The 23528-nt window shown below is 35.7% G+C and overlaps 1 protein-coding gene across 1 annotated transcript in view; it reads left to right on the top strand.

Moving 5' to 3' along the window:
* The window catches only part of SLC2A2 (solute carrier family 2 member 2), a 32101-nt gene extending 11099 nt beyond the window's left edge, over positions 1-21002 (top strand). The window contains exons 4-11 of the mRNA XM_036930899.2: positions 4112-4236; positions 6852-6967; positions 8220-8382; positions 8870-9057; positions 11252-11356; positions 16355-16456; positions 17130-17333; positions 17423-21002. Of these exons, the coding sequence (XP_036786794.1) occupies positions 4112-4236; positions 6852-6967; positions 8220-8382; positions 8870-9057; positions 11252-11356; positions 16355-16456; positions 17130-17333; positions 17423-17623 (1204 nt within the window). The 3' untranslated portion in view covers positions 17624-21002. The remainder of the gene's footprint in view (positions 1-4111; positions 4237-6851; positions 6968-8219; positions 8383-8869; positions 9058-11251; positions 11357-16354; positions 16457-17129; positions 17334-17422) is intronic.
* The last annotated feature ends 2526 nt before the right edge of the window (positions 21003-23528 follow it).

Genomic DNA, 23528 nt, shown 5'->3' with positions numbered 1-23528 from the left:
TTATTTAGAAAGAAATCATCTTTCCTTTTGTGGAATAGTTTTAGAGTTATTTTTTCAAGTCATGACCCTATGAGTTAGGTTGATGTTGGACCAAATAATGGAGAAAGCTGTTGCCACAATCCACTTAATTAAGGAGTCATTTACAGCAAAAGTTGAGTTTGGTGTGTATTTCTAGATAACCACTTCAATTCCTTGGCTCTGTAAATTAAAAAACATATTAAGAAGCCGCTGCACAAATGGTTAATTCAGGAACTCGAGAGAAGAATCAGGAGTGAAATCTTTAACCTGAATGTCCACTGTTTGTTTCATCAAATCGTTCACTTCATTTCTCAAACATCCAGTTTTTCATTTTCAAATTAGAATTTAGCATTTGGACAGTCAAGCCCTAAGGTCAATTCAATATCCCCAGCTCCCATTTGCAGGGTATACCGGGTGTGGTTTCTAGGTGCTGCTACGGCTATCTCAAGCCCCAACCAGAGAAGAATCAAGTGTTGTCTCCATTTCTCTACTCTGGTTTCTATTAGGTGTTTCGAATTAAAAACATTAGTGGAACCCCTTTACACATATTTCACTTAGTCATGTGACATACTAAAGCTCTTGGGATTTCCCCAGCTCTCCACAGAGAAGAAATAAAATAAGAACATTAAATGGTTATTTCTTCAGATTGTCTTTGAGCTCATCTTTTGTTTATTAATTGCCTTTCTTTCTGATGATATAAATAAATATGCAGATGTGGAAATTCTAGAAAATGCAAAAACCTGTAAAGATGTAAATGATGTAGGCAACCATTTTAGTAACTCTGGATCACAATTCATTAGGTTTTTAAATTCCTACTTTAAATTATAATTTCATCTATCTGGTTATTAAAATATTGATAACCTCTTTCTCTAGTACTGGATAATTTATATAATAAAACTATATATAAGAAGTTTTCTTAAGTAATGGATAGCATTAGAACCCAAGTTTTATTATTTTTCTTATTTGAAAGGGACTTTCCTCCAATATAAAAGAGAAAATGATCAATTTCTCACATTTTTGCCAACTTACTGGTGTTTAGCTGAATTCTAAATGAGAATCTATGAATTATAGAGCTCATAAACTGACTTAAGTCATTTAAAAAATTAAAAATCATTTTTAATTTGCACCAAGTTGGTTTAAGCAGTACTTCAATAATTTTCTAGATTAATTATTTCTAAAATAAATAAAGTTAAACAATGTTAAATTAAATTTAAAATATGGACAAACCAGCTCTTTTAGCAACTACTGGTATTTGTATTTCTTCCCATCCTGAAGAAAAACTTTAAGCCCTTGTCTTCTCAGTTAGAGATGAGGTTCTGACAGGTCCAGTAACTTATTCTAAAACATTTAACTAGTGTCCAATGATGTAACCAGGATGCATGTCCTCTCGAGTCGTAGCATTTAGCATCAACAATAATCATACCCCAAAACAATGTCAAATGATTGTTTATCAAATGACTTATGGTAAACTAAAAGTGAGGCTTCTTTCAGCTGTCAGTAGAAAAATGAAACTCCTTGAAAAACAGCCACAAAATTAACAAATTTAACTTCCAAATTAAAACAAAAGAATTCAGTCTCTCCTATAAAACTTTTCTAGGAAGATTTGCAGGGAAATGGCGTGACTTTCCTATCACCAGGGTCATTGCTCCACCAGTTAAAAATAAGTAAATAAATAATGTATTTTCCATTATCACTTTAGAAAAGGTCCTTCCTTATAATTGTGTAATAGTCAATAGATGTCTATGGCCACTGTTGTACAGATGTAGGTTCTCAAGGTCAATTTTTCCAGAGGCTGTGCCCTTACAACATAATCATAGGTTATGTTGTTATGTACGGTAGACTGTGGTCTGTGCAATTCACTAGCATGAGTCAAGGGAGGTACACACAGCTTGCCTTTGAATGCATTTTTTGTATCAAAAAATGGAACACATTAAAATGAAGCATTAGCCTTTGGTTTTACACAGTTCCAGTCCCAGCTTTGTCACTTAATAGCTGTATGAAAATGAGCAAGTTACTTAGGTTCTCTAAGATGTTTCCCCCACCATCTGCAATGTGAGATAAAATAATACCTACCTCATGGCATTATTGTGAAGCTTAAATGAGAACAAATAGAGGTTTTAGCCCAAGGCCCGGCATGCAGTAAGCAAGCAATGAATGCGTCACTTCAGTCATGATCACGATGACAGTGGTGACTGTGATACAGCCCATGCTAACAGCACGATTTAGAGCCGGATTCTCAGAAATATACTTAAAAGTATATTTGCTTCTCCCTCACTCAACCATTTCATGTACTTAAGAGTATTTATTGTTTGTGTTTCTCAGTCTGAGTGTAAGTTAAAATCCCCTAAGTTGTTTAAAGTGTTCCTCATCCATCAGTGGTTAAGGAAGATGGACTTTAGAGCAACCTGGCATCAAAAATACTTCCAGACTACCTTTTCTAAGACTTTTAATCTTTTCCCTCCCTGATAGAATATACTATTAGCTAGCTAGTAAGAATTTCTTAAGGTAAATTATTGAATTTGCCTACCTTCTGTCCTTGTGTGGAAAGAAAGTACTTCATAGAGAAATACCCTTGTCTTTTTCTACTCTACAGCTTGGAAGCTGGTCAGCTCTAAATCACTGTTTCCCCTGCCTTTGAGTAATTGCCAGTTTCTATACATTAGTTTCCTATTGATTGCTGCTCTAATGAATTACTCAAATTTAGTGGTTTTAGACAACACAAATTTCTTCCTTTTGGTTTTGGAGGTCAGAAGTCCAAATTCAGTTTCACTTGACTGAAGTCAAGGCTTCAGAGGGGCTGATTCTTACTGGGGGTTCTGAGGGAAGAACCCATTTCCTTGGCATTTTTCAGCTTTCGGTGGCCACTTGTATTCCTTGGCTTGTGGCCCCTTCTTCAGCTTTTAAAGCACATTAGTTCAATCTGTCACCACATTCTGCCCTCTTCTTACAAGGATACTGTGGTTACATCATTGGACCAACAACAATAATCCAGAATAATCTCTTCATCTCAAATTACTTACCTTAATCACAGCTGCGGAATCCCTTCTGCCATATAAGGCAACACATTCCCAGAGTTTTGAGAATTAGGATGTGGACTCCAGGGGAGTATTATTAAGCCTATCTCAAAGTTGTTAGGTAGTCATTGCAGTATGAGATTATATAGCTTTACTCTCCACAAAGAAAAAAATCTGTTTGGTGTTAAAGATACTTGCTTAGGTAAAGCTCACCTATTAAAATTTGAAAGATTGAAATAGAACATAAGAAAAGCTTACATTTCTTTGTGGCATAAATATTTCCACATCTGTCCATTCAGATTCCTTTATTGGCCATATCATCATCTACTAAACTTTGAAGGTTTTGGTGTACCTCGCTCTGTCATTCAATAGAAATAAACATATAAGTTATCTGCAAATGTTATCTATTTTCATGTGATTAATTTTGTAAATGATTTTTTGTTGCTATGTCAGTTTTATTGCATATTTTATTTTGGTTACATTAATTCATAGATTCTGGGAATATGCTGACATATATTGTTAAAATAAGAACACCTACAATTCTCTAGGATAAGGCTTAAAGTAAAAAGTATATTTTAATTTACTTCCAAATAATTCACACTAAAGGGAATTTAACTTTGAAAGTTTGTTTCATGGTCTACATCAACTAACCCTGTGCCATTAAAAGGAAAAAAAAAGAAATAGGATGTCATCAGTTACAACTACAGAATTTAATGTAGCTATCACCAGCCAATTATTCGCTAAGACAATCAACTTGTACAAAACTTAGTTAACTGTTTGAAAAAGTGTCAGAAGTGCTTTCTTAATCAAATTAGTCATCCCCCACTAGTTCAATAATCTTTATCAAACTGGAGACAAGGTACATGACACCAGATTCTTTCATGACAAATATTACTTATTGTTAATGCTTTAATCCACAGATAAATCAAAGTAGAAATCATGGTTTAAGATTCCCCAACTAGCTATTTCAGCAAAATTAAAATAATTGCTCTCCGGTGAATATCTCAGCATACTCTGAAAGCAAATAATTTTATCAAGTCTGATGCTAAATTTATAATCCTTGCTTTTTAAAATTTCAGAATCAAAGCCATGTTGGTAGCAAACATTCTCTCATTAGTTGGAGCTCTCTTGATGGGGTTTTCAAAATTGGGACCATCCCACATTCTTATAATTTCAGGAAGAAGCATATCAGGACTCTACTGTGGTAAGTCACACACACACACACACACACACACACGTCTGCAAATTATTCTAAAGGCAGATGTGGTAACATGAAGGGAAATTTTTGAACCTGAGGTGGCATCACAAAAGGGAAAGGCAATAGCAAAATGTTCAAGTCCTTAGGGAGGTTTGGGATCAGTAAGTGGGTTTGGTGAAGCTATCTTCTCGCCCCCTGAAATTTCTAGTCATACGATGTCAGACAAATTATTTAACTCTCAGCTTCCTTATTTACTAGATGAAGAGGATAATATCCACCTCATAGAGCACTTGTGAGAAAACATGTAAAGTGTTCAGCATAGAATCTGACCATAGGGAGCTTCCAAGAAATGCCAGCTGTTGCTACTCCTGTCAGTCAGTAGACAGTGGAAGACTGCAACACCCAGAACCTCTAAGTCGACTCTTACGGCCTGTTTGGCCCCTCAGGTCTGTCTTCTGTCTGGAAAGGCCTTGACACCAGGGCCCATGTCTCAGACCACATTCCTGATATGTCTGTTTCCCCTGTGGCCTGAGCAAGCATTGAAGTGGCAGTAACCACAGGGAAAGGAAATTATGTTGAAGTAGCTGGTAGATGAGTTTGTTATGAAGGAAGAATGCTCCTCCCATGAACTTCACATCTGAATAGCCAGAATCACTAGTTCTTGGAAACAGTTTTTCAAATTTTGGGAAGTTTCAAACTTTCAGAAGCAAATTTAATCAACAGAGGTCTGAACAAAGGGAGAATCATTCAATCTCTAAAGCAGCCAAGTCTTTAGTTTCTTGATGCCAGTGAAGCCCTGGTTCTGACAGTTTGGAGCCAAGGTTTTCACCCATTGTCCCAAATCATAGCTGTCTTTCAAAGCATTAACATCCACTAAAAATGGGAGAGGAAGAACTAGAGCACAAAATGGTGTATAAAATATTTATAACACTTCTACTTGTGAAAAGACTATATAGTTCCATTTGTCTTCAATGATCAGTTGGAACAAAAGTCTAAAATACCTACAAGTTAAAATTTAATTAAATTTCTCCTTTCATTATTTCCAATGTTAATACAAATAACTGAAAGTTACAAAAGCTTTATCACAGTGAAGAGTCAGCCTACATGTGGAAAGAGCTTCCGATTTAGAGTGAATTAATTCTGTCTCTGTCTGGCCTTAGATATAGTAATTGAATCTGAGCCTCAGTTTCCTCTTTTGTAAAATGCAAATAAGTGATCCAAATCATGATCCTTCTTACTTCTTCATTTTTTAACACACACTATAAAAAAATGTTTTTGGAAAAATTGAAGAGAATTGTTACAAACACACTGTGGAACAACCTACCACTAGCCTAGCCAAGTAACTTGGGCCCTCCAACTATCTTTTAAAATTATGTCGGGTTGTATTTTAAGCACTAAAATTGCTAAACATGATAGGAAATACAATTTGACTTCCAGTTCATGTTACTTCAGACCTATGAACTTAACTACATTATTCTGTTCTTGAGATATAATAGTAGATACTACACAAGAGTAGTGCAGCCCAGAATAGGACCCAATAAATGGGGTTTGTTCTTATTTAAGTTCAGCAGACCACACATTAGAGTCATACTTGAAAGTCAGCTGAAATCCAGATGCTCTATCAACCAGGCAAATGTTCATGTGAGATGTTAAGAACAGTTTGAAGCACTGAAAAAATACTGTTTCCAAAAGCATCTTTTACACAAAGATCATCCATTTCCATTTGATAGGCAAGAAGTCTAAGAAGAAGTCTCTGACAAATCTCATTTTGAAATTCTTAAGAAAATGCCAAGCATTGCTTTCAGCCTTGCTTATTGATAGTCTTGGGCCTTTTTACGTACTCAGCAAATAGCTGGATACTCCATCATTTCTGAGATGACTGATTACATCTGCATTTAAGGAAGCTATGGAAAACAGAATGGCCTAGCATTTTTCAAAATTCTTATATTCTTTTAAGCACCAAAGTCTTTATTCAAATAAAATATTTTCTGAAGCCTATAATTTCGAAGAATAAAGAAGCTGGATTGCTCCATTTGGAGTAATTGGGGAGGAGCTCCCCCTTAGTTCCTTAACCTCTTCCACCTCTCTGCACCCTCTCTAACAGTGATCTTGAGGTGCCTCCAAATTGTGAAAACTCAGATAGGGCTCGTGGTTCTCAAGTGAATGCTCTATTGCACTGTGATCTTAGGAAGTCATTTCTCACCTCTATCAAGTAAAAAGGTTGGCCTAGATATGTTTAAATTTCCTTTACTCCCATGAATCTAGATTAAGAATATGTTAAAGTATTCTTCTGTCTCTTTTCTGAAGACAATCTAAGGCATTACGATGTAATCTCAATATTAACATAGAGTTTTTTAACTAAATAAGAAAACACTATGACTAATTGTCAAATTCATGACTAACAATTTCTTTCTAATCATATATCCAATAAAACTTCATTTGGACTCTTATCAACAAATATTCTTTGCATAAACTGTGGCTGTGGCTGGCAACAAGGGCTCTTCCTTCCAACAGACTCGGGAAGGGACTTTCAGTCAGGATACTGACTACACTTAAACCAAATTACTGTTACGGAGCGAGCCCAGGCTGCACTTTGACATTCACGCTCATGTTTCATGCAGGGCTGATTTCAGGCTTGGTTCCAATGTACATTGGTGAAATTGCTCCAGTGACGCTCAGGGGTGCTCTTGGCACTCTTCACCAGCTGGCCATTGTCACGGGCATTCTTATTAGTCAGGTAAAAACTCCTATCCCCTATTTTACCCAACTTCTCACTCCCTGGCTGTCTATTCTCAATGTAGACCAACAAAGAGGAAAAAGCCAGTTCCATCAGTGGTAGTGGAGGTGGTATAGAGACATAGGCTTTTTTGCTCTAAGCTAAATTATTACTTCTCTGCTCCTTCCCTTTGAGTTGTGGTGGGGTGGGACTGGTGGTAACTTGGCAAACCAGATCTTGAACTCCTGGATCTATTCAAGAATTAAATTATTCCATTTAGATTTCAAAGAATATGAAACTTCAAATTTTTGATAGTTTAGTTTCCTTTCTTTTGAACATTTTAGCTGGAAATTTAATATTTATATGATTGCCATAGCAGTTCTTGTTCAGTTGGGTTTATCCTTCCCTTCTATCCCATGGTCTCCAGAGGGTGTCCCCAAAATCTCAAGCTATGACTACCCAGTGGATTAGCCACTGCAATAGCAATCACAAACCTGGCTCTCATTAGAGTAATTGTTCTACGTAACCCCCTTCTATTTAATTTCTGGATAATCTAAGAAGAATTTTTTTTAACAAAGGTTCAAAGTTATGCATGATTTTTGGTACTGTTTGAGATATCAAATGTGCTCTTAAAAATATGATTGATCAGAGAAGACAAGTAGTGACTCTATAGCATCTTACTACGCTGATGGACAGTGACTGTAATGGGGTATGTGGTGGGGACTTGATAATGGGGGGAATCTAGTAACCACAATGTTGCAAATATAATTTTATATTAATGATAACAAAATTAAAAAATACATAGTCAACTAATAAAATAGTCATCTAATAAAAGGAACACAATCTTTTTTTCCCTTTAATCTATAAATGCTGTGAATTACACCAATAGGCTTATGTTATATTAAAACACAGTTGTATTCTTAGCAAGAATCCTGCTATAATTATATTATGTCTCAGACATATTATTGCAGGATTTGTTTAACTGATAGTTTATCATGGATTTGTTTATTTGTGTTCCTAACTTAAATAAATAATCCTTTTCTTCAAAAAAAAAATTTTGATTGATTCTCATCCTAAATGTCCCATATTTGTTAATGACTTACAGTCCCTAATTTAGTTAAGGTGAGACCTACTAGTCATACAAGTCTTCTGCATACTTGAATCAAAGTATCAGAATTACTACTAAATAGCTAATGTCCTATTTCAACAAATTGTTGCAGAAGGCAGACCTAAAGTGCTGTGCACTTGCTATGCTACCTCCCTGCCTTTTCAGATTGTTGGCCTTGAGTTTATCCTGGGAAATCATGAGTGGTGGCACATCCTGCTTGGTCTATCTGCTGTGCCAGCCATCCTCCAGTCTCTGCTGCTCTTCTTCTGTCCAGAAAGCCCCAGATACCTTTACATCAAGTTGGATGAGGAAGTCAAAGCAAAGAAAAGTAAGGCTGTGGGTGCCTTTTTTTTCTTCTTATTGTTTTGGAACTATTAGCTAATGAAAACCAGTATGCATGGATGGTTATTTGTGAAATTGGTACCAGTGCCTTCCAAATGAAATCAGTGGTTACGTGTAAGAAGAATGTGCACGATCACTTTAATATGAATGCTGTATGCCATTTCATACCAATAATTCACTCACACCCAAATGGGAAAACCACATGCAGGGTATTGGACTCAGCCAGACACTTCTGAAAGACCTTTCTATGTGTTATGCTTCTACGATAATGAGGATCATGGTTTTGTCAGGAGAAAAAACCAAATGTTCTGCTTTTTTAAAAACTAAATGGGATTTAATTTAACAGAAAAGCATTTCCAGTACCCTTGCTGTTAAGTAATAGAAAAGGCTGTGCAGAACTGTAGTTTTCATCAAAAATAAATTTATTTTTGTTTTGACCTGAGTTGTGTCATCCTGATCATTTTTGGGGACAGGCTTGAAAAAACTCAGAGGAGGTGCTGATATCAACAATGATATCACTGAGATGAGAAAAGAAAAGGAAGAAGCATCATGTGAACAGAAAGTCTCCATAATTCAGCTCTTCACCAATTCTAGCTACCAACAGCCTACTCTAGTGGCACTGATGCTACACATGGCTCAGCAATTTTCTGGAATCAATGGGGTAAGTTTAAGAATACCCCCTAACTCTTGAGAGCAAAGTGGATTAAGATAGAGAAGGGGCACAAGTTTAAATAGCTAAAAGTAGTTTTTAACTGTTGACATCACATGTTTTACTACAACAAACATATATTGTGTGAGCATTTGTTTTCTTGGTTCTGCTTTATCTGCTTTCTAAGGCTAGCTTACAATTTTTAAAAAATTTCAACAATCAATGGTACTGTATGTCTAGTAAGGTGAAGGTAAAAAGGCAACAGACATAATAAATATGAAAGAGGGAAGAAGAGAATATTTATACCAGAAAAACTAACTTACAAAGGGCTTCTAGAGTTGAGCATTAAGTTTAGGATTTCTGATAGCCTAGGCATAGGAGTCCATGGTTCCCTCTAGTTAGGTGAAGTATACCAGATAGCCAAGGACAAAGAAGTTCCTGCTGCCCAAGAAACTTTCACTCTACTTGGAGAGTCAGCGCACAAAATAAAAATAGAGTGAAAAGGCACAATATTACTGAGTGGTGGTAGTAGATAAGACATAACTGAAAAACAATATTGAGTATTAACTAGCCAGCTTTAAGGTTTTAAATTGGTATCCTTGCATTATTCAGGATTGAGTTGTTCTACTGGCAATTAGCTAGCAGAAGAAAAAATTAAACATTTATTAAGAAATTGAGTAAAGAAAACCTCTTATCCCATTTCATTGCTGTTAAAAATGTACCTTGGGCTTCCTCTATGAGCCCATCCCAAATCCACAAGGGACACTTTGGGGCTGACCAATGGACAGCCAGAGATTTGGGGGAGGCAACGAAAGCAGTTCCCATCAGTTAAAGCAAAAGCTGAATTCACTCCACAAGCTGAATACTGCTCTGCTGTCATCTCTGTTCTTTTTTAAGGGGCACTTGATATTCATTTTTATCTAATATCCTATATAACTTTGGGGCTTACGGACCAAATTCACATCTCCTGTCTGAGCTCTGCCTGTATACCAATGGCACAATACTTAATCTATCAGACCTCCTGATTTTATCTTCTATCCCCGTGCCTGGCGTAGAGGCAGCCAGGAAATGTTGAACCTGAGGCTGCTGAGCTGCCTAAAAATGGGGGGAGAGTGTACAGAGTGCTGTGAGCTGTCCTCACTGCACACAGTCCACACAGCCCTGCGTCAGCCCCGTCAGCAGGAAGAGGTGGTAGCAAAAGGACATGTTATATGGGACAGGAATGAGGATGACAGAACTACAGAATGATCTAATAGACAATTATTAGCCCAAAAACATAACTAATAAAGGCTATTAGGGAGGGTGTGAACCAGATTTCTTCATCTTCCACTGAGACTAGTGGAAAATGTGGGGTTAAATGTAATAAAAACCAGAATTCTTATACACACTGGTGAGAGTATAAATTGACACAATTTCTTTGGAAAACTAGCAGTATCTATCAAAGCTGAGCATATGCATACATGATGATGGTCCAACAAGTCTATTCCTAGGTGCAAATGTGTACATTTTTCACCAAAAGGATTGCACTAGAATGTTCATAACAGCACCATTCACAATCAATCAATCCTAAATGACAACTACCTAAATACCCATCCATAATAGAATCGGTAACTAAGTTGTGGTATATTAAAACAACAAAATACTATACAGCAATGATCATGAATAGTGTAAAAAATACACACAATCATATGGATGATTCTCACAGAGGTAATGTTAAAGCCAGATACCAAATAATACACACTATGTGGTTCCATTTACAGCATGTACAAGACTAGGCAAAATTTATCTATGATATTAAAAGTTGGAAGACATTTGGGGGGCTTCTGGAGGGCTGGAAATGATTTATTTCTTAATCTGAGTTGGGGTTACACAGGTGTGTTCAGTTTGTGATAATTAACTGTACGCTTATGCTTTGTGTACTTTTTTTGTATGTATCTTATACCTTAACAAAATTCTTGAAAATTAAGAAAAATCTTTTCAAATGCAGATGCAGAGTTTTCAGCTAAATATGATGAGAACTTTTAAGCAATCAGAAGCTTTAAACACTAAAGGACGATTGTGGTTTCTCTGTCCCTGGAAGGAGAGGACAAATAAAATATTTAGGGAGCTCTAGGGACCATGGTTCCATAGAAACAAAAATTTTTCTTGCTTTAAAGCCACCAGTGCTGGAATTCTTGATTAAAGTTAAACTGTTATTACTTTGCAGATCTTTTACTACTCCACTAGCATTTTTCAGACAGCTGGAATCAGCCAACCTGTTTATGCAACAATCGGAGTTGGTGTCATCAACATGGTTTTCACTGCTGTCTCTGTAAGTTAATATTCTAGATAAATACTCTGCTTGTTCCTCCATCCAGAAATGGGAAGAAAAACCTTATGATTTAAAGTGATGACACTGTCCACATTGCACCAGGTGTACCTGTAGAACCAAGTGAGTCACGGGAAGAGTCCTGTATGTGAATAACCAACCACTAAGCATAACTAAAAAGGTGGATCACTGGTTTCTCCATCTGCTGGGATGCAATTTAGTCACTCATTTGTGAATTAATAACTCACTGAAGGGCACAGAGGACTTTCTCTTTATGTAAATACCTGAGTTCCTTCTTTGCTCTGTACATAAGTTTCTTGGGGTTAGCTGACAGTTTGCCATTTCTATCAATATTGGGTCTTCTACCTAGGTTCCCTCCCTTCTGTTTGAAATTCCTTTTAATCCTTAGTCTTAGGGAAAACATTAAAAAATAAATAAACAAGGTCATCTGTAATAGATATCTATGCCTCTAGCAATATTAAACAGTTTCAGCAAATCCTTATGATGTTAGGCCACTGGAAGGAGCTTCCAGGTAAGTTCACAAGGTATGGCTTCTGGTGATATATGGAGTATGTGTGATACTCTGAGACAAAGGGGTAGAAGTGGTATAACTTGAAATGTTATTGTTCTTTTTAACATGTTACGTTTTTTGAAATTTCAAATGATATTTATTTTTGAAATTTTATTTTTCCTGACAAGGGGAACAGGTCATACACTCTTCTTAAGACCAAATACCTTACATAAGGAATGATTCAGTATCTTGACAACAGTACTATTTGACATAGAAACCTAAGAATTAAAGTAAACAAACAAAAAAACTAAACCCAAAATTTCCTAATTAATGTAACTTACTTTAAAATGCAGGTAATTAAGCTTATTTTTATCTTTGAATGCAAAATGTTCAAAAAGCTTATGCTTTTCAATTTTGGTCAGAATGCTACGCTCAATATACTTTACTTGTTTTTCATTCCCTGCACATGGACTTTTAACTATTATCTTAGGGTGGTCAATAAATTACAGCCTAGCTACCTAGATCAAAAGGCAGGTTTGTCCAGACTACATTAAACAGTGCTAGACCTTGGAAAGAGGAGGAAGAACAGATAACAAGGCAACACCAGTAGCTCTGTAGACATGCCTTTAGAGATAATGCCTGTTCAAACCAAAAGGCCGCTCTAAATCAATGGAGCTTGGAACTGGGATTGTAATCCCAGTAAGGAACTATTGACATCCGTTTGTACCCTGAGATGGTATTTTTTACAAATCTTACTTCCACATAACATTTTTCTAACATACAGATTTCGATTAAAACATTTTATATGTAACAGGATTTGCTATGTAAAGCAACAGCTTGTCAAAATTGGTTAAACCAAACTCTAAGAATGCTTAGAAAGGAAACTACGGCAGAATTTCATTTTTGTCCCCCACCCTGCGCTTTCACCCATCAACCCAGTTGGAGTGGGAGTTGTTTTGAAAAGTGTCTTGATTATTTTGAATATACATTTTTAGAATGCATCCTTTTATTCTGTGAAAGTATTTGAGCAAATGAATGACATAATAAACAAATAGTTCTAATCAGCTAATTAACCCTCCCAGGCTACAAATAACATTTAAAATTTTTAATTATATTTATCTTTGAAAATTATTTTAAGGTTCAAAAACATAAACAGGATAGTCCCTCAGTCATCCAATTTCTCTCCCCCAAATTAATCAGTTATCAAATTCTGTGTGTCCTTTCAAAAAAAGATGCAAATAGGAATATGTACTAATAAGATATTCATGTTTCACCAATTTGGAAAGAAAATATTCAGTTTCTTTGGTCTGAATGGGTATTTGGGGGAAAAGAGAATTTCTTAACTCCACACTGAATTATCTTCCACATTCCATATTTTCTTCCACACTAATGGGCCAGTGGAAGAGAACCCGTATTCTTAAGAAAGAGAAAACAAAACAGGAAGAAATATGGAGGAAATTGGGAGACAAATTGGTCTAGAGTAGAAGCAGTGGCTCACAAACTCCAACTAGGCAATCAGGACCTGGCAACACACATTGTCTTGGGCTACGAAGAGGATTATGGTCAGGCAGATGTCCCCAGCCTCTGACGAAGTCTCATCCTGTGTCACATTCCTCCCTGAGCATTCACCTGGCCTCAAGCAGTGAGTCCAACTCAATATTCAAGGCAAGTAGTTTTAGAATTTATTATCCTATTAGTAACAGTTGCTCAAAAACATAGTAAAAGCCCTTATTTCTGAAGAAATTATTCTGTTTTCTTGGTAACTTGAAACAGTGTCATCAAGTCAGTTTTGAAAGTCATAATTAAAGAGTCAGACTATATAGAGAAATTTTACAAGGCCTAAGAAAGGGTTGTTTTCCCACTTACTTCTTAACAATTAAGTGTGGGCTCCTTGCTCACTATCCTGAAGTGGTTTGAAACTCAAATGTGAAATGCCTCTGAGATGAAAGGGGCTTTCACTGTAGGCATAAAGAAAGGTTCCTCAGATATTTTCAGAACCAGAGACCATAATACTGAATGTATTGGATTGCTATTGATTTACTGATAGATTTGTGAGTCTAGCCGATTTACTCACTAAAGTGAGATATTATAACAGGTAGCTTCTGGCTTGTGTGACTCACCAACCTTGGCAGTATTCCACAGACCAAACAAGAGTCTAGTCAACAAACCCTGGTCCTGGCTAATCGTAAATCTCTTCAACAGCATTCTTCAACAAACTAGAGCAAATAGTTCTAAAATTCATATGGAACCACAAAAGACTCCTAATAGCCAAAGCAATCCTGAGAAGGAAGAATAAAGCAGGGGGGATTACACTCCCCTACTTCAACTTCTACTACAAAGCCAGAGTAATTAAGACAATTTGGTACTGGCACAAGAACAGACCCATAGACCAATGGAACAGGACTAGAGAGCCCAGATATAAACCGAAGCATACATGGTCAATTAATATATGATAAAGGAGCCATGGATATATACTGGGGAAATAACAGCCTCTTCAACAGCTGGTGTTGGCAAAACTGGACAGCTACATGTAAGAGAATGAAACTGGATTATTGTCTAATCCCATACACAAAAGTAAACTCAAAATGGATCAAAGACCTTAATGCAAGTCACGAAATCATTAAAACTCTTAGAAGAAAACATAGGCAAAAATATCTTGAATATAAACATGAGCGACTTTTTCATGAACACATCTCCTCAGGCTAGGGGAAAAAATAAAAAATGAACAAATGGGACTACATCATGCTAAAAAGCTTCTGTACAGCAAAGGACACCATCAGCAGAACAAAAGGGCATCCTACAGTATGAGAGAATATATTTGTAAATGACATATCCGACAAGGAGTTAACATCCAAAATATATAAAGAACTCAACATGCCTCAACACCCAAAAAGCAAATAACCTGATTAAAAAATGGGCAGAGCATATGAACAGACACTTCTCCAAAGAAGAAATTCAGATGGCCAACAGGCACATGAAAAGATGCTTCACATCACTAATTATCATGGAAATGCAAATTTAAGCCACAATGAGATATCACCTCACACCAGTTAGGATGGCCAACATAGAAAAGACTAGGAATAACAAATGCTGGTGAGGATGCGGAGAAAGGGGAACCCTACTACACTGCTGGTGGGAATGTAAATTAGTTCAATCATTGTGGAAAGCAGTATGTAGGTTCCTCAAAAAACTAAAAATAGAGATACCATTTGACCTAGGAATTCCACTCCTAGGAATTTACCCTAAGAATGCAGGAACCAAAAAGACATATGTACCCCTATGTTTACCGCAGCACTATTTACAATAGCCAAGAAATGGAAGCAATCTAACTGTCCAACAGTAGGTTAATGGATAAAGAAGATGTGGTACATATACACAATGGAATATTATTCAACCATAAGAAGAAAACAAATCCTACCATTTGCAACAACATGAATGGAGCTGGAGGATATTATGCTCAGTGAAATAAGCCAGGTGGAGAAAGACAAGTACCAAATGATTTCACTCATCTGTGGAGCATAAAAATAAAGCAAAAACTGAAGTAACAAAACAGCAGCAGACTCACAGAACCCAAGAATGGACTAACAGTTGCCATAGGAAAAGATACAGGAGTGGGGAGGTGGGAAAGGAGGGAGAAGGAGAATAAGGGGCATTACGATTAGCACACATAATGTAGGGGGGTGCACAGGGAAGGCAGTATAGCACAGAGAAACCAAGTAGTGACTCTGTGGCATCTTACTACACTGATGGACAGTGACTGTAATGGGGTATGTGGTGGGGACTTGATAATGGGGGGAATCCAGTAACCACAATGTTGCTCTTGTAATTGTATATTAATGATACCAAGAAAAAAAAAAGAAAATGTATTTTAACATTTTGTTTTAAAGTCTTATCTCTTCAGATGGATAGTTCACTCCCTGCAGCAGGTACACATAGGCATGCCAGGAAAATGCAGACCTGACTGTTTTGGTAAAGTGATCAAATTCTGTATGTTGACAGACAAATGGTCATAATTATTAGCATTGAGGATGTTGGGCAAGAATAGTTGATAAATCAATAGTTGTTTCAGGTGTCTACAGTGCACAAGTCCTTGTGCTTATAATGTTGGACAATTATCAGAAAAGAAATTGTCATTTTTTATGTAGAACCATTTTAAATGCACAGGAAATCTACTGGGAGAGATCCAAGATGTACGACCTCTTAATACTGTAACCAAAGTGGTAATTTTAGAATGGTAGTAACACTGTTTTTTTCCCTCTAGAATGGCCTGTTCAAATCACTGTGACTAAATGAAGCAGCTGTTTATTAATGACCTCTGTTCATCAGCTCTGCCACCTCAGGCAAGAGTTACCTTCCTCCTCACTTCCACACCTGTAAAATGGAATAAGAGAACTGTCTCCTTCCAGTTTAGTTTAGTATAAACTATAATGACCTCTTTAGCAATAAAAACTACATAAATAAAAAGCCAATATACTTGAAAACTTTCCTAGGTATTCCTTGTGGAGAAGGCAGGGCGACGCTCTCTGTTTCTAATCGGAATGAGTGGGATGTCTGTCTGCGCCATCCTCATGTCGGTGGGACTTTTACTATTGGTGAGTTTGGTGCCTGAACTGAGAGTTTCGGTTACCATATGACAGCCCTTCTGGGCTTCAGGTTAAAGTACTTTGTATGTGAAAAACCTTTGAGGTTGACTTATGATATAAAGCCAGAGAAGCAGTATATAATGTAAAGGAGAAATATAAAGAAAAAGGGAACTAGTTTTTTGGGTTTAAAGACTGTATATCAGCAAGTAAACTGTTCTTGTTACCCAGGGAGACAATGTAGCAAAATGGTCAGAGCACAGGCTCTGGGGTCAGGCTCTAATGCTGGCTCTGCCATTTGGCAGCCTGTGACCTTGGGCAGGTATCAGAACCTTCCAGCCCTTAACCACGACCTCATAGCGGGTCATACATCCTGTTTAGCAATCTTGATATGAATAGGGGCAAAGATCAAGTGATCTTTGCCTTGCCTCCTTCACAGGAAAAGAGTGACTGAGAGTAATATAAAGCTCTAAATCCAGAGGATTTCCTATAATGGAGCTCAAAAGATTTAAGCATGACTCAAACCAGATTAAACGTCTCAGACTAGAATAACTTCTACTTGATTGAGTATAAACCCATCATGAAGAGAGCCACATCGCCTCTGAACTCAATGAGTCTCTTGGCTACAGGAAGCCGCAGCCAGTGATCCCAGTTTTACGTTTGTTTTTGTTTTGTTTTTCCTTAGAATAAGTTGGCCTGGATGAGTTATGTGAGCATGGTAGCCATCTTCCTCTTTGTCAGTTTCTTTGAAATCGGGCCAGGCCCCATTCCCTGGTTCATGGTAGCAGAGTTTTTCAGTCAAGGACCACGCCCTGCTGCTCTGGCACTAGCTGCATTCAGCAACTGGACCTGCAATTTCATTGTAGCTCTATGTTTCCAGTACATTGCGGTAAGAAGCTTAATATTGTGCAAATTTACTGAGCAGAACACAGAGGAGAACAGCTGCTAATTGGAACTCTGTGTTTGTTCTCTCTGCAGGACTTATGTGGACCATATGTGTTTTTCATCTTCGCTGGAGTGGTCCTAGCCTTTACACTGTTTACATTTTTCAAAGTTCCAGAAACCAAAGGAAAGTCCTTTGAGGAAATTGCAGCAGAATTTCGAAAGAAGAGTGGCTCAGCCCAAGTGCCAAAAGCTGCCATAGAAATGGAATTCCTTGGAGCAACAGAGACTGTGTAAAGATAATCTGCTTTTTGACATGAACAGAAACAGGAAGTCATGTGTTTTTAAGTGACAATTCTTTGAGAATTTTGTATCTACATCTTGAACTATCATTTTATTTTTAAAAAGAATTTTTGTGGGCTTTGATAAGAAATGTTACCAAAGAAAGTATTTTTTTTTTAAGTTAGAGATTCTATTTTTGATGGGAAGATTCTGTAATTAAGTAAACCAAAAAGTCTAGCTCATTTCACTATACTCACAGGCAAGTACATTCTAATGTTCCTAGCTCTGTTCTTTATAACAAGGTTCTCCTGAAATGGAAGCAGTTTCAATGTATCATATTATTGCTTCAGTAAGCAAGTGACTAGAAACTTGGGGATACAACTATTATTTTTACATACCTGAGTATGATTAAGGTAGAATTTTCTTTCCCACAGACCTTATATTGAAGGAGATTTGGCTAGTAGTATTGAAGTCCATCTTAAAATTGATAGCTTGTCCATTTCTCAGCTTTTCTTCTTGTTCATTAGAATATATGTTTTATTTAAAATTTTATTTTGTCTGTATTTTCATGTGGAATGGTTTGAGTATATTAGAATATGTTTACAAAGAATTATTATTTCTGGTAAGCCTACCAAAATATTTCAGTACATGGGTGGAAAAAAATTTTAGTTCCTTTGTTTGAAGACTGAACGGTTTTTGTAAGATTAAACACTAAAAAGGTTTACCTAGTCATACAGCCTAGGTTTTTGGTTAATATTAGCATCTATTATAAACACACATTAATTCCTTGCTGGTTCAAACCTTTGAGCTCTATTTTGTTTTGCTTCTTAAGTGAGCACAGCCTGTTTTCTAAGCTGTTATAAAATACAGTCAAGATTGTTTTGCACATCTCCTCAACCCCTAAATAAGTCAGAGCTGTCTAACAGAAAAATTTGAAGTAAAGGATTGCTCCATTTGTTAAGAATATTTTCTGAACTATTATGTTTCAAAACAAGTTGAAAAAATAGGGACAGGGGATTTCTAAGAATAGGCCCCTGAAACTTCATGAATGTTCAATTTCAGACTTGATCAAATCCCTATTTAATTTTCTGGGGAAGACTGAGTTCCCTAACATAGAATATTCATCACCGTTGATGTTTCCTTCTTTGTCTTGGAGGTATATGGATGCTCTCTGAGCCGTTACATTGCTATTGTTAACAGTTACTGTGTACTCCCTATGTGCAGGGCACTGTTCTAAGGGCTTTTACTTACGTAGGTGAATTGAAATACACAGATGATTAAACAGACGTTTGCTTACAGTCAATTTTACAACTATGAAAGCACAGTTCTGATGGATACCAAAGGCTCAGCAAGGAGCTAAAGCATCTCCAGGCTGCTTTCCCCACAAAGTAGAGCACCGAGTCAGTCCTCTTTACATTTGCTTTAATGTCCATAAAATAAAGGCATATTTTTAAAAGTACTTTTTAAGAGTGGAGAAAAAAACACTGAACATTTGCTTTCTTTTAGCTAAAGTTGTTCACCTTTACATAATTTGGCAGTCTAAACAATATAAAATTATTTCTTTTCACTTGATTTTTATTTCCTTTGGGCCAATTTGGAATAAACTACACTTAGGATTTCAGGACACAAAGTGAGCTTCAGTAGTTCAGTAGACTTTGTGCTAAACTGTGACTCTGGGAAAAAATGTAGAGACTCTGAATAAGGCAGGAGGGAAAATGGCTCTTGTGGAGCTCCTGTCCTCTACTTCAGGATCCTGGTGGCCTTTGAGAAGCCCAAAATTACAATGATGAAGAAATTTAACATTTTTATAAATAATTTATTTTCTCATTTTCTTAGAAATATGTTACAAAGATTTAAATAAAGAACCCCAAAGACCACCTTTAAGTTATAAATCTTTATAGTTCTTTTGACTGACACACAAGCCACAGAAATTCAGACCCTGAAGTTTTTATGCCTCAGAAAAACTTCAGGAACTTACATTGTTTTCCCTTCCATAACTTTTTCCTTGCAGATATACAGGTGAGTTACAAACAAACATTAAGGTGAAATAAGAAGCTAGTAAAACTTAATACTAGGACAAAGGAACTAGCTTAACATAATAGGAAGCCCTGCATACATCATAATAAGTAATAAAATTGGCACTAGTTAATTAGATGTAAGCCCAGGGAATTTAGATTTGAGTTTGAACACTTAATTTTTATAGTCTCTATCCTTTTTGTGAAAGTGTATTTTCAGACTCTAGTATCCTTACAAATGTGACTTTCCTTTTAGCTTGTTAGAAGCGTAATTATGCTTCTTGGTCTGGCCACTCATGTGCTACATCTAGCTGCCCACCATCAGGACACCACAGAAAGGGTCTTCTCTAAATTTCTCCTCCCTCTTTTCTCCACACCATCAGTGCTGTAATGTGTGCTGAGACACAAGAAGACACTGTCCCCTCCTCAAAGACTCACAGTCTATTGAGGGTTCAGGAAGACCAACTCATATGTCCCCATCTGCATCTTTTTTCTTGCAGGAGCCTTGATTCACAAGCCTAGGTGCAATATTACCTACCTCAGAGAGTTGTGAGAGATTAAATATAAAGTGCTAAGTAGAGTGCCTGGTACAAAGGGGGTGTTCAATAAATGTTACCTAGAATTATTACTCATAAAGGCACTGTTACAACAAAGGTTTATAATATGTAAGATCCAAATTTTTCTTTGAATAAAAGGAGCTTTGTAAATTTAAGGTAATATTTTCTTACTTCAAGCAACAACCTCACAATGACCAAGGAATCGTAAGAATCGGGGTGGTATAAAGCTAATTCTTAAACCCAAACTTGATATTTCTAAGTAGCTGATAACAGTTTTTATTGTATTTTTTAACTTTGCTTTTGCCTAAATTATGTTTTACCAAGTTATATTTTTAAGAGGTTAATATATAATATTATTTCTTTGGATAACGCTAAGTATAAAATAAATGCTGAATATTATATTTAAATGTAATTTAACAAAATTATAACCACAGGACAAAACCAAAAACTTCCTGATAACCTTCAAAAATTGCAAAAGTCTTATATATATATAAACCAGTGTACATGCATAAGCTACTTCATCTTGCTAGCTTATTGTTGAATATGTAACAAATAAAGCAGTGTTAGGTAATATCTTGTGTTTATGGTGTCCTAAGCAGAGATGCTGAGTAAAGTGTAAGAGAGTATATAATCTTTCATTTCAATTCTCTATCAGTGACCTGAGGAGAAGAGGTTTATTGCCAACCACTGTTAGCCATCTGCTGGTGTTTTTAAAGCTTTCTAATTTGGTACACATTAGAAAGAATCATGATGAAAAGAAACTGGTTTTAGTTAAGTTCATATACACTATAGTTTTATGCCAATAAATATATTTCCAAGTGCTTTGTATTGTTTTATTTTATATAGAAAGTAAGTACATTTAAGAGAATTGATATTGATTTACTAGATATACACTTATTTCTTTCTCACAGTATTTTTCCTGTTCTCACCGTAAAGATAATATGTGAGTTACTTTTGTGACCCAAATTTTATTTCCACCAGGTAGTTGTTTAATCAGTAGTAGGAAAATCAAACCTGAAGGCAAGAACAGTTGAAGAAGAATGAATGACTCCCTTTGATGAAAAAATAATAATTTAATTCAGTAAATATTTAGTTGAGCTCCTATTATGAATAAAACACTTTGTTAACACAGTTTTGTGAAAGACAGAAAGCATAGAAAACATGGCCCTTATCCTCAATCACCTGCATTCTCATAAAAGGGATAAAATTTGAAAACAAAAAGTTATAATACAAAGGATAAAACAGAAAAAAATGAAAGGTAATGGTTTTCAAATTTTTAAGTTGCCATCTAAAATTTTTCATCACATGTTTAAATGCAGTAAAGAATGTAATTTTTAAAATACAGTATAGGATATACTGATATTTAAAAATTTTTGTGCTGTTTATCCAATGGAATTAAACACCATAGTAATTTGTTACTTATCATAATTATATTTATTAAAAATATATATATATATTTTACAGTTGGAAATTTTACTGTACTCTTCTATTTTCATATTTCCTCCAAAGAATTTTATTGCAAAGTAGTAAATATATATGCCTTAAAATATTGCTAATGGTTCTATATAAGTTTTTGCAACAAAAATATCTATAATTGAATTCAAATTTTTATAAGTCCCATATCTACAAAGGCAAAAATGTTTAAACATTTTCTTGTGGATTGAATTAGCTTTTATGATTATTGTTAGTACACAAGTGATGGAAAAAACTGTATTGCAAATCTTGATGAAATTACTCAATTTTCTAGCTTTATTAGAAATTCACCTCAATAAGAAACATTGGGTTATTTCTTTTTCAATCAATTTAAATATTAATGGACATATATTTCTTTATGCTAAGATGAGGATTCCACATAAATTGTATTATTTTTATTTTTATTATTGTAGATGAATGAAAATCTTGTTTTTATAAATGAGAATATAAGAATGGAGGGACCAAAGTCATTCAATTCCATGAACTATTTCCAAATTATAGCCATAAGATTAACCATAGAAATAATTTTTAATAACCTATCAGCTAATAACTCAATTGGGCCCTTCTAATTTTATTGAAATCAAATAACCTATATGTGAAAGGATTTGTTATCCAGGTGTTATACTCATTTTCTCCCTTAGTTTCTGGGCAGTATACCAAAAAGTCTTTATCAAGAATTAATAAAAGACTATTAATTACCTTGTTGACTCTTACTTAGAAGTAACTTGCTTATCCTGATATACTCAGAAAGGGTTAGGAGAATTGAAATATTAATTTTATGCATTTTCACATATATATAATAAAATTCTTCTATTTTATCACATGCTCTATTTCCATCAAACCTTCAGAACTTAGATTTAACTTGTTAGCTTGTTCAATTCATGGAAAATATCTGTCATAATCGAATGGACAAATACAGTCCTCTTATCAAACTAACTTTCTAAATCAGACTTACTGACTTAATTTTTCACTTCCAGTAAGTGCCTTATACTCATTCCTGTGACAATCATCTCATGTCTGAATTCTAGTACTTCCACAGTTAAACATAGATGAGGCATGGATACTTGCCCTAAGTCTGTCTGCTGCATTTCTTAGAGATGTTTTATTTTCTTTACTTTTACTGGTCTTTCCCCCAGGAGAGCAATACATTTTGAAAACAATTGGGTAAGGGCTGACAGAAACAAGTGGTCATTATGTGTGTTCTACAATGTCTGAATTCAAAACATTTCAATTAGAGCTCATATACACTGTTTCTTATGCCACTTTAATTAAGGTAGACTTCATAGGTAAAATTATTTTCAAAGGGTTGTTTGGCACCTCTAAAGGTTTAACGCTCTGGGCAATGTACCGTGGTATAAGAGTCAGGTTCCAAAAAGAATGATGATTATGAAACAGGTATTGGAAAGAAGAACTGGCCTAATGCTGACTACAGGCATGTTATTGGGCATAAAAGCATACATTTTTTTGAATAAATAAGAGATAATATGCTCAACTTTGAAAGCAGTTATTATAAGTTATTCATAAACTAAATGCTGGGAGGGGATGGGGAGAAATGAAAGTTAGAGGATCAGCCCAGAAGAGTCAGCATCCAGATAATGGGCGTTCAAAAGAGAGGAGAAAACAAAATAGAGGGAAATAAGTCATTAAAGATACAATGCATTGGAATTATGCTGAGCTGGAGAGCAAGACTTGAAATCTTGAAAGTTATATTGTATGCCAAACACAATAAAAAAGGCCAAAAGTTTATCATGAAATTTCTGAACACCAAAGATTGGAGTACATATAAAAGCATCTAGAAAGGAAGAAAGACCACATACAAAGAAAAAGATTCATAACAGTATGCAATATTTGAACAGCAGCTGTGGATGCTAGAAG

The sequence above is a fragment of the Manis pentadactyla genome, chromosome 1, assembly GCF_030020395.1.
Source record: "Manis pentadactyla isolate mManPen7 chromosome 1, mManPen7.hap1, whole genome shotgun sequence".
Taxonomy (NCBI): Eukaryota; Metazoa; Chordata; class Mammalia; order Pholidota; family Manidae; genus Manis; species Manis pentadactyla.
The sequence above is the reverse complement of the archived record's forward strand: the minus strand, read 5'-3'. Positions and strand labels throughout refer to the sequence as shown.